Source organism: Nesoenas mayeri (assembly GCF_963082525.1).
Source record: "Nesoenas mayeri genome assembly, chromosome: 3".
NCBI lineage: Eukaryota > Metazoa > Chordata > Aves > Columbiformes > Columbidae > Nesoenas > Nesoenas mayeri.
This window is the reverse complement of record NC_137544.1, coordinates 74,349,607-74,367,555: the sequence shown is the minus strand read 5'-3', so window position 1 is coordinate 74,367,555 and position 17,949 is coordinate 74,349,607. Positions and strand designations below refer to the sequence as shown.

The 17,949-nt window shown below is 38.6% G+C and overlaps 1 protein-coding gene across 1 annotated transcript in view; it reads right to left on the bottom strand.

Annotated features, from left to right (window-relative positions):
• Positions 1-17,949, bottom strand: part of KIF25 (kinesin family member 25) — a gene marked incomplete at both ends in the record, with an annotated part of 40,535 nt that overhangs the window by 22,038 nt on the left and 548 nt on the right. Inside the window, 6 exons of the mRNA XM_080342730.1 lie at positions 6,077-6,119; positions 7,636-7,724; positions 9,011-9,114; positions 11,417-11,555; positions 14,569-14,685; positions 17,563-17,628. Coding sequence (XP_080198856.1) covers positions 6,077-6,119; positions 7,636-7,724; positions 9,011-9,114; positions 11,417-11,555; positions 14,569-14,685; positions 17,563-17,628 — 558 coding nt within the window. The remainder of the gene's footprint in view (positions 1-6,076; positions 6,120-7,635; positions 7,725-9,010; positions 9,115-11,416; positions 11,556-14,568; positions 14,686-17,562; positions 17,629-17,949) is intronic.

The following is a 17,949-nucleotide window of genomic DNA, read 5'->3' as shown; positions in this document are numbered from 1 at the left end:
GGGCCAGTTTTCACAGTGCCTTTTCAGACTGATTTCATATATACCTGTGCCTAGAATTGAGCAGAAGATGCACATTTCATAGAATAACGTGCTAGTCCACAACTGTGAGAAGAAACTGCACTAGCTCAATGGTAGAACTCCATGGGTTTTTAGTGGAATCAGCTTTCCAGATGGATTATATAGTAGTTTTGTAAGTCTGACAGATGTGTGGGAAGCTCTTTACACTATTACCAGAGTGTAATCACAGCAGTCCAGCATGCTTTACATAGCAGCTTCTGTGCCCTTCAGCTCCTCATGGCATATGTTACTTAATTGCAGAGAGCAGTAAAGTAAAAAAATGTGGGAGTTTACAACACTTCGGGTGGAAACTCACTAGCACACAAAATACTTCATCTAGTTCAAGGAGGTTTCCTAGCTTGGTAACCTGCAATTACATCACTGCATTTGATGGAAGTGCCAGAATTTCCACTGTGCTGCAGACAGGTGGCTTGGAGTGCTGAACTAAATGAGAATTGCCACAGAATGAACTCGTAAAGAGCTAAGCAAATAATGATTACGTAGTGCTATGCGCAGTATGCAAACAGCTAATAAAAATCAAATTGCTTGTTTTAAATTTACAAGTATTTCACCCTCTTTGGAGAAGGCCAATGTATCATTATCAACGTCATTATGACAAGCCTCACTCTACAGAACAAGCTGTGTTACCCATCCCAGTACTGGCCAATCTAGCAGTAGAAGCACAGGTGTGAGTACAACACTTTGCTCCAAAATGGCATGACAAAGATATTCTAATAGGATCAGTAACCAAAAATAAAAAAAAGGAAAAGAATATGGAGTTATGGAACAAATCTATGATTGAGATATTGTGCTGGTTTGACTGAAAACGAGTTAATTTTCTTCATGCAGTTAGAAATCTTTCTTTTTCGTAGCTAGCACGGTCATTGTTTGGTCTTAGTTTGAAAACAAGAAGATTAACACCCCAGTACAGAGATAATGTTTTTAATTGCTCTGGTCTGAGAGCCAAGGACATTCTGAGCACTCTGCCCACAGGTGTGAGGCATCGAGGAAAGGGGGTATGGATGGGGCAGACCTTGACTGACACCGAGACTGATGAGTAAGAGTATTCCATCCCATCAGTGTCATGCTTCACATTTAACGATAGTCAAGATCTTCCAGTGCTCTCTCTTGTTTCTTTGCTCTTTTTGTTGGAGTCAGGGAAGTTCTGTTCAGGACTTTCCTTAGTTTGGCCTTTTGCCATCCTGCCATTTTTCAGAGGCCTCTGGGCCTTTCTGCTGTTTTCCTCTTTTTCTCTCTCTGGGATCAGCTGTTGGGACCAGGTGCTGCTTCCTGGGATTGGCTGCTCAGTGCAGATGGAGCTGATAAGGAATTGCATTGAGTATCTTTTATTTTATACTCTATTTTATATATATATTTACTAGTAGTGTATTAATATTTTGTTGTTTTATTAAACTGTGTTTATCCCAATCCAAGTTTCTCTCTTCCCTTTCAATTCTCTCCCCTATTTGGGGGGCAGAAGGGAGGAGTGAGTGAGTGGCTATCGTGGTTGTATTGCTAGCTCGGGTTAAACCACAACAGATATAAAATTTACTTGCAGACCAGCTTTCCCTAAGGTGAGAAATAGGACAGAAAAAACTCTGTTTGCATGACATAAAAACAAAAGAGTTGTTAATAGGCAGAAGTTTCATATGAGCATTGGTAATGACCTTCCTTTCTCAGGAGATCAGCATGACCTAACATATCCACCATGGTTGCTGGCCTACAGAATGTCATCAGGTTTCCCTGTCAATAGTGCTTATGAAATCTGTACAGCTGTCTCACATGAACACTGAAGAATTGTTTTTTCACCCTGGAGTCACAGAATACTCCCAGAACGAGTTCTTTCAGGGCAATATGAATCATGGAAATGACAAAAGGATACTTCATAAATATTCACAATCTGTCCTGACACCCAAGGCTGACTCCCCAAGCCTGGGGAACAGTTCAGCAAGTGAAATTCAGTAAGGCCAAGAAATAATTTTAAGCGAGTTATATGAAACAGTAGATATAGACACAATCACAGAATCCAGCTGTGGTAATTATAATTTCTTATCGCTTGTTACTGCATATCTGCTCAAGGCTATGTCCGCTTTTCAAAGACTACTGCTCCACGGCAGAGCCAAGGTAAGGCAGACTGTGACGGCTCCTCATCTTTCACTGTCAGCTTCAGTGCAACTGGCTGACACAGCCCTGAGGCTGACACGGACAGCTTTAAAGGTACGCACCACCGGAAGGAAACTCTAGCTTCCCCTAGACATTCTCCCCCTCTAGCCTGGGGATGCTCATAAGCAACCGGGGAACAATCATGTCTCCAACTGTCTTGGCTGTGCTAATACATATTTTCCCAGTCTTATCTTGGAGAAACAGCAGAAGCTTGCACCTTCCCTAACATTCAGAGCGGCCTCTTTGCCATTCCCTTTTTCTCAACTACTTGCAAATGAAAACCTTCTCAAAAGAAAATGAAAGGAATTAATCATGTAAAGGCAGACAGATTTTTTTTCTCTGTGACAAAAGAAGTTGGATTAAAATGTCACTTCAGGTGTTAGACTAGGGCAGGCACCTCCAATGCCTATGTAGTCATGGAGAAAGACTAACATATTTAAAGTTTAATTCAGATCTTATGTGCATGACTTACCCTCTGAAGGTGGCTGCTTTTCTTCAACGACCACACGAGGAGTCTGGAGTGATTAGACATCTCATTTAAGCATCTGCACACTCAAACACGACACCTTTATTCACAGGCGCGCACAGCACAGCCTGCCATTGATGGACAAAACTACAGAAAAGCAGCATGTGGGATGCTAGACCAGAATCACAGAATCTTTGAGAAGGAAGGACACTTACAGAGACTTTGAGGGCAACCTCCTGCTCAGAGCAGGGTCAGGAACAGCAGATTGCTCAGGACCATGTCCAGTCAGGTTTTGAGCATCTCCAAAAATGGAGACTCCACACCACCTCTGGGCAATCTGTTCCTGTGTTTGACAACACTCACAGCTTCTCATGTTTAAGCTGAATTTCCTGTGTTTCAATTTGCATCCATTCCTCCTTGTCCTGTCACCACCAAGAAGATTCTGAACATTCAGTACCAAAGCTACTCATTTTCTCAGGTAATGACAATACCAGCACCACTCAATGTCCTAATCTATATGGCATGGTTCAACCTAATGTGTAGTGTGTACTCACTCTCCACCATTATTGCATAACAAGCTTCAGGAGAAAGGTTTAGACAGTTGCTATCTTTATGGTGAGCAGTTAAACATACATAGGAAAGGAAAAAGAAAACTTCAAAAATTGTAAAGTAGCTCAAAAACTGAAATGAAATACAGGGTGGTTCAAAAAGATGTACCCAACTTCAAAGCATGTATTTTACAATGGAAACATATCATAATTATAGAAAAATTTACACACAGTTGAATGATTTATCAAGTTTTAGTAACCTTTTAATAAATGCTCTACATTCTCTCCACCTGCTGTATGGACATCATCGAGATGATTGAGAGGCGTTTGGGACTAATTCAGCTAAGTGTCTTCTTCCATGGAGGTCACGGCTGCCGTGATTCTGTTTTTGAGGTCATCCAGATTAGTTGGTAATGGTGGCACAAAAACATGCCCTTTCAAGTGGTAAGAGTTTTGTTCATGGGCAGTTTGTGGCTGCAGAGATATGGTGATTTCAAACTGGGTCCATCTTTTTGAAACACCCTGTACTCTCCTGTGTGTCCAGTAAAACACTGAGCCGTTTTTAGACTTAGAATCAGAGTAATGATTCTCTAGACAAGATGAGCAAGATTGTAGGAAAAATCACATGTCTTTTGAAGAATTACGTGAATCTCTAAATAAACAAAAGAAAAAACACTCAAAGACTAAGTGGAATTCATTCAGTGTCAGTCTCACAGAAAGATATACACCGTTCTGTCCAAGTGTCAGTTCTGCCTGTCTACGGACAGTTTGAAGGGAGTCTTAACAGAGCTCCTGCCAGACGAGAAAAAAAGCTATTTTATACTGCAATTTCTGTTGTGGTCTTTCCCTATGAGACAGATGTTTTCCCTGTTCTAGCTATAGCACGACAAAATTGTTAGATGAGAGTTGTTAGAGCTCCAGTCCAATCCAGGAACAACATCAAGCTGCAGCTTATCCAGAAGATCCAACCATAGTTTGCAGTATGTGTGCTGGACCGCATTGTGACTCTGGTTCTCAAAGGCAGCTCTGCTTTCTAATGCACATTAGCTTTAAAATTATCAAGGCAGAAAACTGCCTGGTTATGTTACACATATAAAGTATTTTCAGGGAAATATCTGGAAAGACAGCCATGATATGAAAAGCAAAACTAATAAACTCTGGACCTCTATCACAGTCAGTCTTCCTTCAGCTTGACCTAAAATTTCCTTTAAATCATAAATGTCTGGAAAATGGTTAACTTGTTTTCAGAAATAGGAGCTTTGACTGCATTGCAACTAAAAGCTCAATAACAAATCAGGCCCCATAATTTTATCTGAAAATTACATATTTATCCTTGCCACAAGCATAACACCTTCAGTTGTTAAAAGCAATATAAGCAGGCAATAAACATTGTTTTCCTTTACTTTTGTTAGATTAGCTTAAACTTTTTGTAAAACTTAGTTGTACTTTTATCCTCTCTCATGAATTTAGATCCCTCAAAGAAAAATATTTATTTTTTTATTTCAAAAAAATATTCATATTAGGAAATTAACACAAAGACTTAAGGTATTTGATCAAAACTAGAAAGCATTTTAACCAAATGGATGTCAAGGCAAACTAATAAAACACTGGAAGTCAATGTTGTGTTTTCCAAAATCAGAAAGTTAGTATCTTGCACATTTCATTTTACAATCAAGTCCATGCATAGGTTTGTATTCCTGGAATATTTCATAAAGATTTCTAAACATAAGAGCAGGTAAGCATATAGATGGTTACCAGGTCACTGTTTTATATGAACTAAAATTCATAAATTGTCATAAGTAAGCAGACACTGCTTTGCCTGCAAATGTATAGATATGTATCATATTCATATATCTGTGAAATAATCTGAAACCTAAATATTATCTAATTTATCAGGTCAGAAATGGTCGTGGCTTTTTATAGTACAATAAATGGGTAATGGCATCCAGGGTACTACATCTCCCATTACAGGTCCCTGGTTTTTATCACCTGACATATTTACTGGTTTTTAGCTGACTCTTCATATGCTCCATTAGTTCCTAATTGCAGATACATATATCTAAAAGTATCCACATCTACTTTATGCAACTGAGATCTGCCTAATGAAGCTATAATTTGGGAGATTTAAATGCATAACATACCGTAGGTCATTTCTGCACTATTTTCAGCACTATACTATAGAAGACAATTTGGCTAATCACCACGTAAGTAACAGTGAGCAGCCAACTAAGAACTACGGTGGTTAAGAAAATTAAACCCCAAGTTAATACTTTGACCTTAGCTCACAGTACTGTGCCTTTTTAAGTTTTATATCTTGGTAATGGCCTCAATTAACGCTGTCATCTGGATGTGCAAGCTCAATGCTCATTTTCCTTCCTCTGATGGATCAATGACAGGACACTTTAACATGCTTGAGTGCAGTACCACGCAGGCTGTTGTGGTTCATGAGATATGATATTTCTTTCCTAATCCATTAGTTGTGTTGCAATAATAAAATTAAAAAAAAAAAAAAGGCCTGACATAATTTTAGAAATAGTTACAGTAAATACAAGTGTGTCAAAGGGACTGACTGCAGGAGTCTGCAGCGGTTTGACTGGCACAACCTCCCATTCATGGATGACTGCACCAGCAGAAGCTCCAAGGTGTTACTACCACAAAGAGTCAGGATGAAAATAGCACAAACCACCTGTTGTTGCACCCATGGGTGATCAAAGCTGGATGCTGATTGACAAGGAAGTACCTTATTTTATTTATTTTTTAAACCCATGGTTCACATGTCCCTCTTTTTCCCCCTTCCTAGAATCTGTGAACATGCTTTTGAATTTCACCATCAAATACTCACATCATCAACTGCATGTGCCACTTTTTCTGAAAAGTTCCTTTGCCTGTAAGAAAAAAAACAATAAGCCAATAGGGAAAAAAAAGTACCTTTCAAACCATAAATGTTCCATTTAGCTCAGGAAAGTCAATACTCAAAATGTCTGTGAACTACACATTGTCTGAAGAGTACCTTTCAGAACTGCCATTATTATTGTCCAAATGTACATACTAACACCACAGTTAATTATGAATAAAAAAAATAAAGTGCAAGCAGCCAAAATAATCTGCTTAAAAAAAAGAAATTCAGAACAAATCCAATGAAGACTAATTTGCATGCAAACCATTCTATTATTTTGAGACTGTAATGTGATCCTGTAGCTAGAGACTTTCACCATATAAGACTGAAGTGAAAAACACCCTCTTTTTAAGTATTTGTCCTGGATCTTGCATCCATTACTAGCCCAAAAACTGACTGAGATTGCTGAGGTGTATAAATTTGTCCATGTGTGTGTTTTGAGAATCACTCCCTAGTTTTCTAATTAAATTTTATTTAAATTACTTTTTGATATATTAAGAAAAGTTAATTTTAATGATAGTTTGTTTGGCCCAGTCCATCCTGTTCTACACTGCAATTCAGCACCTGGTTGCACTCACTGTTCCATACAGCAACAGAAACCTTGACTGTGTTCTTTCCCAGGTATATCAAGGAAAGGTTAATACAAGTTCCACCTCAGGCTCCTTGAAATTTATTTTCTGCTATTTTTGATGTTGTTTTCATTAAAACAACTCTATATTTTTAAAAAGATTTGCCAAAAATAAATGAACTTTAAAACACCGAATGTAGTCTTTCAGAATTACAACCCAGCCAAAGTAAAATAAAGCCCCAAATCAGTTATTTACTCATGATAATGTTACTGGTTTCTAGCCACCCACCTAGTTTTCCCCTTCTCTCTTTGTTTGTCTTTGTTTCAATCACTACCTTCTTTCATGTTAGTCATCTACAGAGAATTCAGCTTGTTATAGCACATACTTGCATCTAATCCCTCTTTTCCTTTCGGATCTTGGAATGTTTTGCCACTTCTGTTACAGTAAGTGTGTTATAAATTAGGGATGCAGAGCCAAATTATACTGAAATAGAATTACCAGTGCTTGTGCTGACAGCAAATCTGTTCTATAGCATTACAAAACAACTGTAATGCTGAGTATGTTCCTCTACCCAAAACTTCTGCCAGTTACTACATTACTGTATCCCAGAATTTGTATAGGATAGTGAATGTACTCTAAACTGATTGCAGCTGTGTTACTTCTGCCAAGCCAGGGATAATGCTGGCTTGGCAGAACAGCTACAACTTTCTGTTCAGGTGGATATACTTTTAGACAAGGAGATGAGATTGGCTAAAGTCAATTTAGCAGGAGAAAGAAAACAGCAATTAGTTTTTGTGATACCATCATTGTTCCCCCCCCACACACGTAAAAACAGAAAAATCAAGAACACACTTGTTCTCACATACATGTAACTATTGTTTTCCCTGTATATTAATTATGAGTCAGCTAAGATGTAACACAGACAAAATAAATCACCTCTCTTGTGATACTGAATGTCCAGCAACAGTATCAAAAGGTAGTAATGGTCGGATCCTGCAGTGCACTCTGATATTTCCTCTCAGTTCCTAGGATTAGAATGTTAAGATGTGTTTAACAGAAACTACTGTAGAGGACAAATACACCAGAATTTGTGAAGCAGACACAAACATGCAGGTGTTTACAAAACCACAGCCTAAGACTCTGTAGGGAGAAAAACAGTATCAATATCATTTGCCTTGAGAAGTTAGGAGAAAGTATGTGAGGAAGCCTGAGCTCTTCAGAGCTCTGGAATGGTGTAGTCCCCTCCAGTCCATACGGGGGGAAAAGAAAGGCTTTAAATCTAAGCCGTTTTCCTCTCTTCAGTCTCCTTCCCCTCTTCACTTGAGCTTCTTCAGACACATATACTAATTCAACAGACAAGATTACACACTCCATTTCTCTTCCACCAGCTCTGAGGAAGATGTGAATATAAAACATTTTGTCCTTTTCCTCTCCACTGTGTTCACATACATGACTAAAAGTGCAGTATCTGATTTTTCTCTGCAGGCTGTTTCACATTTCAGTTTGTATAACCTGGTGGGTTTTCTTCCTTTTTGTTGGTAATCAGTTCTTTTGTATCCGTGAAAACACGTTGTCTGTGATGACCACTGACCACTGGCACTAAGTCCTGACTGCCTTGGAGAATGTCCTTTCAGTAAGCTGCAACACAAGGCAGAGATTGGAAGGCAAGTACTTTTTAACAGAGAGTTTAATTTCCCACTATGAAAAACTTCAAAGCATGTTGTTTGAAGACAGTCTGTGTTTCTAAAAATCAGATTCTGAATCGAGCAACCCAAAACTAGTCATTTGGTGGGGATGGGGAGAAAGAGTAAGGTTAACTTACAAGAAAAACCCCAAAACATTAATCCCAGACAAACCATCACTAATGGCACAGGACACAGCCAGAAATATTTGGAAAAAAAAGAGACGACCATTTTGCAATTTCGAGTTGATAATTTTAAGAACTCCAAAATAACTTCAGAAGCTGCAAATTTAGAGAAGTGTAGAAGAGAGAAGAGAAGGAGAGAGAGAAGGGAGGAGAGAGAACAGAGGGGAAAGGACAAAGAAACTCAAGTTTTGTCCACTATTCAAAATGGATGATAGTCCTTATAGCAATATGTTGCACGAGTGGATTTAGAAGATGCTTGCATAAAAACAATGGGGTGGGGTTTATTGTGAGACAAATGTGACTCAGCAAAGAAATGTATCATATATAGACAGCTCTGGGAGGTGATATATCCATGAAAAGTATATTCACTTGTTTTATTTGTGAGGAAATTATGAGCATAATTACAACAAAATAAGAAAATGTTCTGTCATTAAATGTACTTACAACTAAACTGTTATGTAGAGCTCTCCTCTTCTGTTTTTCTTTCTCATATTTCTCTGTCACCTCTTGTAGAGACTGCTCAAGATCAAAAGCTTTGATCTGAAACACTAGAAAAAGCTGTTTCAAAGAACTAAACTCTGTGACTTTACAAAATTAGTTTTCCAGTAGCACCTCATGAAATACAAGCATCAACCTTTTTAACTTCTACCAGACTTCAATTATGAAGGTCAGTTCCTGATTTACTAGACATCTCTGAAAAAACCCATCATATTCCTTGCTATGTGATGGTTATGCAAAGTTACAGATAATTACCACAGCTATACATGTGAAATCTTGACAACCAATCAAAAATACAAGATATTTAAAGAAAGTTCAAATGCGTCAGTTTAGTTAAAGTAATGTTATCTGTCCCTGAAGCCTGAAACCTAAATTTGAAACACCGTACTTCTGGATGGGGCTGTCACTTACAAGGCTCATATCATATTTGCAGATTATTAGATTCATGCCAGCTAACTTTACAAGAAGGTAACATCTCATTTATCTTCAGCCTCATTTACAGTGCTACTAAGCCTGTAGAACAGCTATAAGGTTCCCCTTTAAGATCGGTGCATTTGCTTCATGGGTAGGATTTCACAAAAAAGATGGATCTTTCAAACCTCAGTGACTCTCCTTCACAAAATTGAGGAGAGCAATATGGGTCATCATAAAAGCCTCCTGACTTCACAAATGATTTTATTTTGGCTCAATTACATTAGCACTGAGTATGCCTAAAACAAATGTACAGCCCAGAAGGTGCATAATGTGACTGTAAACTTGTGTAAAAAGCAAGCTTTTAGGAACCTCAGTGGGAAATCAATCTCCCCAGCAATTAGTGAGCAGTTTGAAGATGTAGAGTATCAAGCATTCAAAACCACAACCTGTGAGCTGAGTTAGCAGGATGGCCACCAGCCTCACTATCGTGCTATCTTACGAAGAGAGGAACAGAAATAAAATCTCAGCATGCCACACATTCGATTGATAGTCTCTGACATAGATTAAAAATCAGATAACTTCAAGGGACATTTGTCTACACTAGAAATTTCTCAGGTCATATTTCTGTATTATATTACTCACGCTGTTCACCTACAGCTCATAATGTTTCTCCACAAGTGCATGCATGCAGGGAGGACATGACAAGATGGATGGATGACGGCAGAGCAGTGGACGTGGTCTACATTGACTTGAGTAAGGCATTTGACACACCTCAAGTGCCAAATCCAACCTCTTACCTGTTGATTTAGCCCCATGCTTCAATAACGGAAACATTCACCCTTATTTGGGTTAATTTTCCACTTTGTTTTTTGCTTTTTAAAGATAACTTGATTAAGCATATGCTCTACACGGATAATACAGTAATCAATTCAATTTAAATCACAATTTAGTACATAACATACAGGGACAAGTTCTCCAAACATCCATCACTGAGAATGCCATTCATTGCTGTTGACCTGAGTAGTCCCATCAGAACCAAATCAGTCACAAAATTAAATATTTAAACCAAAAAGTAAAGCAAGATAAAACCGTACTTTTAAAATGACAACACATGGATGTCAGAGCATCACCCAGGGACTCAGATTCTAAATCTGTGTATTCATTCATCAAGCTACTAAGCTTAAAACAATTTAAGGCCTGTATGTGTCATGTGCTTCTCTGGTCTGGTAGGTGCTCCACCAGAATCAAGGATATTGAAAGCAGATGCAGAGATCCAGGCCAAGAGATCCAGGTGTAGGACCAATGCACTTAGTCCTCAGTGAGGAGGGCAGAGAGTGCCAGTGCACTGCAGGGTCTGCTTTATATGTACACATCAACAAGGAAGGACCAGAATTGTGAAACAGTAGTCTGTGTGATCTTACTATCTACAGTGTAATGAGTGGTACTCATTTTGATTTGGAAGTAAAATTTTTGCTGTAGATAAACAGAGATGTTAAAATTCCTGCCTGTCCTAATTTCAGACAGTATTTTCTGAAATCCCCAAAATCACCTGAGACCTTTCCTGATACAGCCAAAAGCAGACAAATCTCAGCTAAAGCAACACATTCTCTATTCAGCTATTCTAAAATAGCCAAGATAAAAAGCCTAGGAACTGCAGGTTAAAAATGTTACATCTGAGCCAACTCAGTGGTAGTCTAGTAGCAGCTGCAATCAACACAAAAGCTAAATCCAAATTATCAGTCATAACCTCTGCAAAGTTATTTGTATTCTTTCTAACACTTCAGAACTCCTTGGTGATCTAATGTCAAACACAAAACAAGTGCTACAATTTCAATGACACGTTTCTTAAAAATCAAACTCAACCTTTTAATGTTAGTAACATTTAACAGTGACATTGTTGAGGCTACGTGTCTGAAATGGAAGTGCAATGAGCCTTACTTTGCATTGCTTCATTTTGCAGCTGTATCCCTTGGACTGCTGTCAAAAGTTGGTAAAGCCAAGTGTTGCTTTGAAGCTGAAAGTCTTTTGAAAGCTCAAGAGCAAATGAATGGAGGCTCTTCAGGTCTTGCTTAAGCCTCTTCTCAGAGAAAAGAAAAAATATGTTATAAAGACACAAAAACAGCAGTTAATGAAGAATCAATATAACGCCACCATAAATAATTACAGTGAGATATCGCAGTCAGGAAGAATCCTCTACTTGATGAAGCGAAGTCTATCTTTCAGCATGTTTAGAGAAGGATCCTGCAAGATATTTAGCAATGTCATTTCCTAAAGACTTCAGCAAAACCTTATGGATCCTTACCATCTTATGGTACCTACTTCGACCATAAAACAGCTTCAGGTATAACAAAGTCTCTTTTTTATTTCATCAAATGAAAAAGAGTGTGTGTGGCATGTGTGTGTTCTATTCACTTATAAGACATATCCAGAATTAGCAATGAAAAATTGTGATCCATATATCCCTTACTGCATTCATTTTCCACACTTGGATCAGGAGGCACGTGTTAAGCTTCACTCTGAGTCACTTATTTAAAAAGCCAGTTCTATGCTTTCCTATGAGAACACATGTATTTTGAAAACGTCTGAAACGTTTATTGTTCACAAAAGTATTTGTCTTATAGCATAACACACACAATGAGCATTTTAAATGTTTATAAGAGCAGCTTATATTCACTTAAAAGTCCAAATAAAGTAAAACCACATTGATCTGATCTTAGGATTTGGAGACTTCTTGACATCTGTCTTGGAACAAACATGTAAAGCTGTCTGTAAGATGAAGTTAACAATACAGGGCGTTTCAAAAAGATGGACCCAATTTGAAATCACTATATCTCTGCAACCATGAACAGCTCATGAATGAAACTCTTACAGTCCATACAGCAGGAAGACGCAACATAGAGTATTGACAAGAAGGTCACTAAAACTTGATAACTCATTAAACTGTTTGTAAATTTCTGTGTAATTGTAACATGTTAGGTTCATCTTTTTGAAACACCATGTACTTTAGCTCACAGAAGCATGGAGATGTCTCATTAGTCAGCCTGGTACAAAGTGTCACACGTTGTGTTTTTCCAAGTGGGGTATGGACTTTGAATTAATCAACTAGTTTCAATGATAAAACAATCTAAACTAAAGGGAGAAAATCATTGCATTTCCCACCCTCAAAAGCCACAGAATATAACAAGGAAGAAATATTTTTTTTTTCTTGTTATGGGTATAGGCCTACCATTAATCTAGACTTTTATTTGGGGAGCTTTGCTCTCTCCTAACATTCCTTGATTTCTGACCATAAACCACCTCAATCCACTGGTACTGCATCACAAGCAGTTCTGCCATTCTAGCTAACCTAAAATGTAAAATACCACCCCAAAATTTACTGAGCAGAATCCCTGTAATTAGAATACAACAGAGCAGTTCATTTGGAAGGTACCTACAATAATCACCCACTCCAACTATGCTACAATTAAGCTACAATCTTCTGCCTGTTAAGAATCAGTTTTCTTCCCTGAGATACTTTTCAGTGATTTTATGCAGGCATTCAGTGCTGTCCTGAGAAACGCTGACATTCGTTAATGTCCCTGAAAGGAACTCGCTATTCGATGGAGTAACCTAAGAAGCAAGTACTTCAACATAGGAAAATATTACGGTACCAGTACCAGGAGAACAGTTCCAGTCTCTATGATGCAAAATTAGGACAAGAGGAGTGAGCATACAGCGAGGGAATAGAGTACACTATCAGCAAGTTTGTTGATGACACTAAGCTGGGAGGAGTGGCTGACACGCCAGAAGGCTGTGCTGCCATCCAGCGAGACCTGGACAGGCTGGAGAGTTGGGCGGGGAATAACCTGATGAAATTTAACAAGGAAAGTGTAGAGCCCTGCATCTGGGCAGAAACAACCTCAGGTTCCAGTATAGGTTGGGAAATTACATATTAGAGAGCAGTGTAGGGGAAAGGGACCTGGGGGTCCTGGTGGACAACAGGATGACAATGAGACAGCACTGTGCCCTTGTGGCCAGGAAGGCCAATGGCATCCTGGGGTGTATTAGAAGGGGGATGGTTAGTAGATCGAGAGAGGTTCTCCTTCCCCTCTACTCTGCCCTGGTGAGACCCCATCTGGAGTTTTGTGTCCAGTTCTGGGCCCCTCAGTTCAAGAAGGACAGGGAACTGCTGAAGAGGGTCCAGCGTAGGGCAACAAAGATGATGAAGGGAGTGGAGCACCTCCCTTATGAAGAAAGGCTGAGGGAGCTGGGTCTCTTTAGTTTGGAGGAGACTGAGGGGTGACCTTATTAATGTTTATAAATATATAAAAGGTGAGTGCCATGAGGATGGAGCCAGGCTCTTCTCGGTGGCAAACAATGATAGGACAAGGGGTAATGGGATCAAGCTGGAACACAAGAGGTTCCACTTAAATTTGAGAAAAAACTTCTTCTCAGTGAGGGTGCCGGAGCACTGGAACAGGCTGCCCAGGGAGGTTGTGGAGTCTCCTTCGCTGGAGACATTCAAAACCCGCCTGGACATGTTCCTGTGAGACCTCACCTAGGTGTTCCTGCTCCAGCAGGGAGATTGGACTAGATGATCTTTTGAGGTCCCTTCCAATCCCAAACATACTGTGATACTGTATGATACTGTGAACTGCTCCCTCTTGTGAGGTCCCCCAAAGCAGAACTCTTAATGAAATCGATGGACCTCTCCAAAGCTTTTGTAAAGCATCTGCCCATCTAGTTAAAGTATATCACTATTATCTTTTTTTAAGGGATGCTTACTTGATAGCCAAACCAGGGACTGCAAGGTTTTGATTACAAAATTATGTAGCTCGGGTATTGATAGCAGCCTAGACATAAGATCCTGGCACTCAGAAGCAGCTGCTTTTACCAGCTCCTCAGGTGACTTTGCAGCTTATTGCAGCAAAACCACTACAAATTTTAAACCAACTCAGGCATTGTTACACTTCACTGCAAGCATTGCTGTCAACACAATAAAACCATAGATCAGGTTCATATCTGACTATTTTCTGGGTTTTACTATATTTGATAAGCATGTGCATGTTTAGAGCACAGATTGTGTCTACTTTATTACGAAATGCCTTTACCTTTATTGCTCCATGCAGCTGGGTTACAATAGAACTCCTCTGCAATTTCTGCCGTTGGCCATGAGCAGAGTAGAGCTGCAATACTTCACTAGTGCTTCTTCCAGCCAACCCTTGATACTGTTAAAAAAAAATAGTATACATGTATACGTATATATACATATATATAAACGTGTATATATACATATATATAAACATGTATATATACACATATATAAACGTGTATATATACACATATATATAAACATGTATATATACACATATATAAACGTGTATATATACACATATATATAAACATGTATATATACACATATATAAACGTGTATATATACACATATATATGTATATATATAAAGTTCTTGCATGTGAAAGAAATAGCAGGAAATGATTATTTTTCAAGAACTCTCATTTTTTTGTTACAGGCTTTAAGCTGAGACTGATTCTATACAGTGTTCATGTGTTCTTTTACTCTGAGAATCTTCAAGACTCACCTTACTCAGATGCAATATTTACAAACATTCATGACAAAAATGTATGCAAGTAACTCAGGAGAAATAGTATCTCTAATCATGTGTGAAAAGTTAAGTATATATATATAAGCAACAGCAGTACTCAAGCCTTATTGTTAAATAAGCTTAAGCTAGTTAAAACCTACATCTAATACGTTTTCCACCACCTGCACAGGTTCCCCCTGATTCCCCCTTTTTCTCGACACGGACAATAAAAGCGAAATGGTCAATTCTACTGTCATCGCAGTCAGCCTCTCATCCATTCCACTATCAAGTTTATTGCAAACGCTGACTTGGCTTTGACGTTTTCTCCATTAAAATAGTTTTAGCATTCATCAGAGTTGGTCGTAGGACAGAACTTGAAAATTTGTGCTCACGCATGAGAAGCAAAAAACGGAGTACAAAACTTTTTATAGTCAGCTTTATTATAAACAGAAGTGAAACTGAACTACTCAGTAGTGCTCTCCAAATCAGACCCATTCTGGGAGACTTGGCTTCATGTATTGAAGACAGCGGGATCAGGACCTCAAGGACTGCGAACAAAAAAAAGGGCTGTGCGTGTAGACAAACAAACTTCCAAATATGCAAAAGCAAGTCTACAGAGAAAGCATCTGACATCTTATGTTCTATAGCAACCCTTACAATGTGCTGTAAGGATAATAATATAGCAGGCTGCAGAAAACAGTGGCAGTGCTGGTATTTGTGGTTGTCTTAAGGATATTAGCAAGGGAAGGTCTACAGCAAGAGATAACACTTTTATTAGACTGATGCGACCTATAGATAAACATTTACACTGCAAATCCTATTTTATGGCTATCCTCATGTCTCCAAAGCTCCCTAACTCACTTCAGTCAAAACTAATCCAATTAGCTTTTACAAGTTAAGAACGAGACCTCTGTTAACCCTGGTCACTGTGACTAAGTTGTTGCAGCTCAATCATTCGGGCAGCTCCAGCAGCAGATCCGAAGGTTAGTGACCGATAGCAGAGGGCAGTTGCTTCTTTCACCATAACAGCTGCTGAAATATTGACAGATATGGTGCAACATTGCACAGCTTTAATATCATCTAATTAAAGCTACTATTCTTTTTTAATAGATTCTAATTAAAGTAAAACTATTTCATGTCACTTCAGTTCTTGTTTTCAGATTGTCGGGACAAATTAACCAAGGAGAATTGAAAGTCTTTTAAGTGTATTTAAATAACCGCCTGAATAGAAATATCAGCGCAAGGTTAATTGTGAAGTATTCCAACCAATTATTTGACGTTGTTTCTGACTGATGGTGGTAACACTGCCACACTCCTTAAGTGTCTGTAGGTGCTCGTATCTTTCAGCACATTTTGCAATAAACTGGCTGTATTTGGAAAACAAGGCTTCATTATCTAATACTCAACTACTTCCTACATCTGATGCACCTTACTAACTAAAATAATCTCTTGTGTTTGTGAGAGTAAAAACAAACCCAAACCAAACAAAAATGCAAAACAAAACAAAAACCACCAACAGCTGAAATGCTTGACCTTAAGATTTTTAGTAAATACTATAAAGCAGAACAAAAAGAATAGAAACACTTTCTGAGATTCAGTTTCAGTATTCTTCTGTATACCTAGCAGAACTCGTTTCAGATGTACCATCTGCTTCCAGTCAGAAGCCTACTTTTATTCTCAGGTGTTAACAAACGCAAAGGGAGGCCAAATGGCTTTCCTGAGCTAACCCAGCTATTTAATGTTTCAGCCCAGATTAGAAACTCTTGGCCAACAGTCTCTGTCACAATTAATACGGCTGGCTCTGGCCTGGCAGTGTAGATCAATATTCAAAATTCTCTAAATCTCTGAGATCCCACCTTTGAAGACCCCAAACATTATCACAAGCTGCTCATTGTTTCAGTAATGGGCTAGGAAAAACATATCCTTCTATAGAAGGAAACGAGGGCATCCAGTTGTCACTGTACACTCCGTGACCGACTTCTGCAACAGCGCAGCCTTTTCTAGACATGCGTAAGATCAGTACTATGAAGACATGCCATAGGGCATCTCTGGTAAGTCTACTCATAATGAAACGTCTTTCCTGTACTCTGAACAGCCCTTTTTAAAGGATCAACCTAGTTACATCCAAAAAGTATTCCTTCAAAATCTACCCTTGTCTTCTAGACAAGTAGAAAGCAATATTCCATTTTTAATACTTGCAGAGTCATTCCCTCAGCTCACTTTTATAAATTTTAAACAGTGCCAATTATTTAAATGTGTGCCAGCTTCTAGTTACTTACTCAGCCTATTTTTACTGCTACCATTTATGATTTTAAAAAACCCCAAACCTCCCCCACTAAAACAACCAAGACACACTGAGCCTTAACCCCTTCGTAGATTTCCCCAACAGGTAAAGAGGGTAAAACCTGAAAATAGGAAAGCAGATTTCAGTGTCTTTTTTATTTTTTTTTTTTTTTGGTCTGTTTTCAAAGTAATTATTTTTGGAAGAACAAACAGTAGTTACCTCTGCAAGTTTTAGGTGCAGAGCAGCATTTTCGGTTTCCAGGACAACAATTCTCTCTTCTTTGGTCTAAGGAAGAAAACCCTCAACATTAAAAACTAAATAAATATGAGGCTACTGGATGTTATTCCTTTAGGCAGTTTTCATTATTACATTCCTCTGTTCCTCTGCTTTCTGAAGCCAAAGAACTACCTCCCCTCAATCTCCTCAGCACAGTAATATTTGTATACAAACTCTTAATATTCCTTTATTCCCTCTACCTTCTGTCATTTTTCCTGCTTGTGCAGCAACGCATGCATACAACATTTTAGCTGCTTTTACTTTACAAAATCACGTCCTGGCATTTTCCAGACCTTTGGTCCTTCGAGAAGTGCTGTTTTATTTATATTT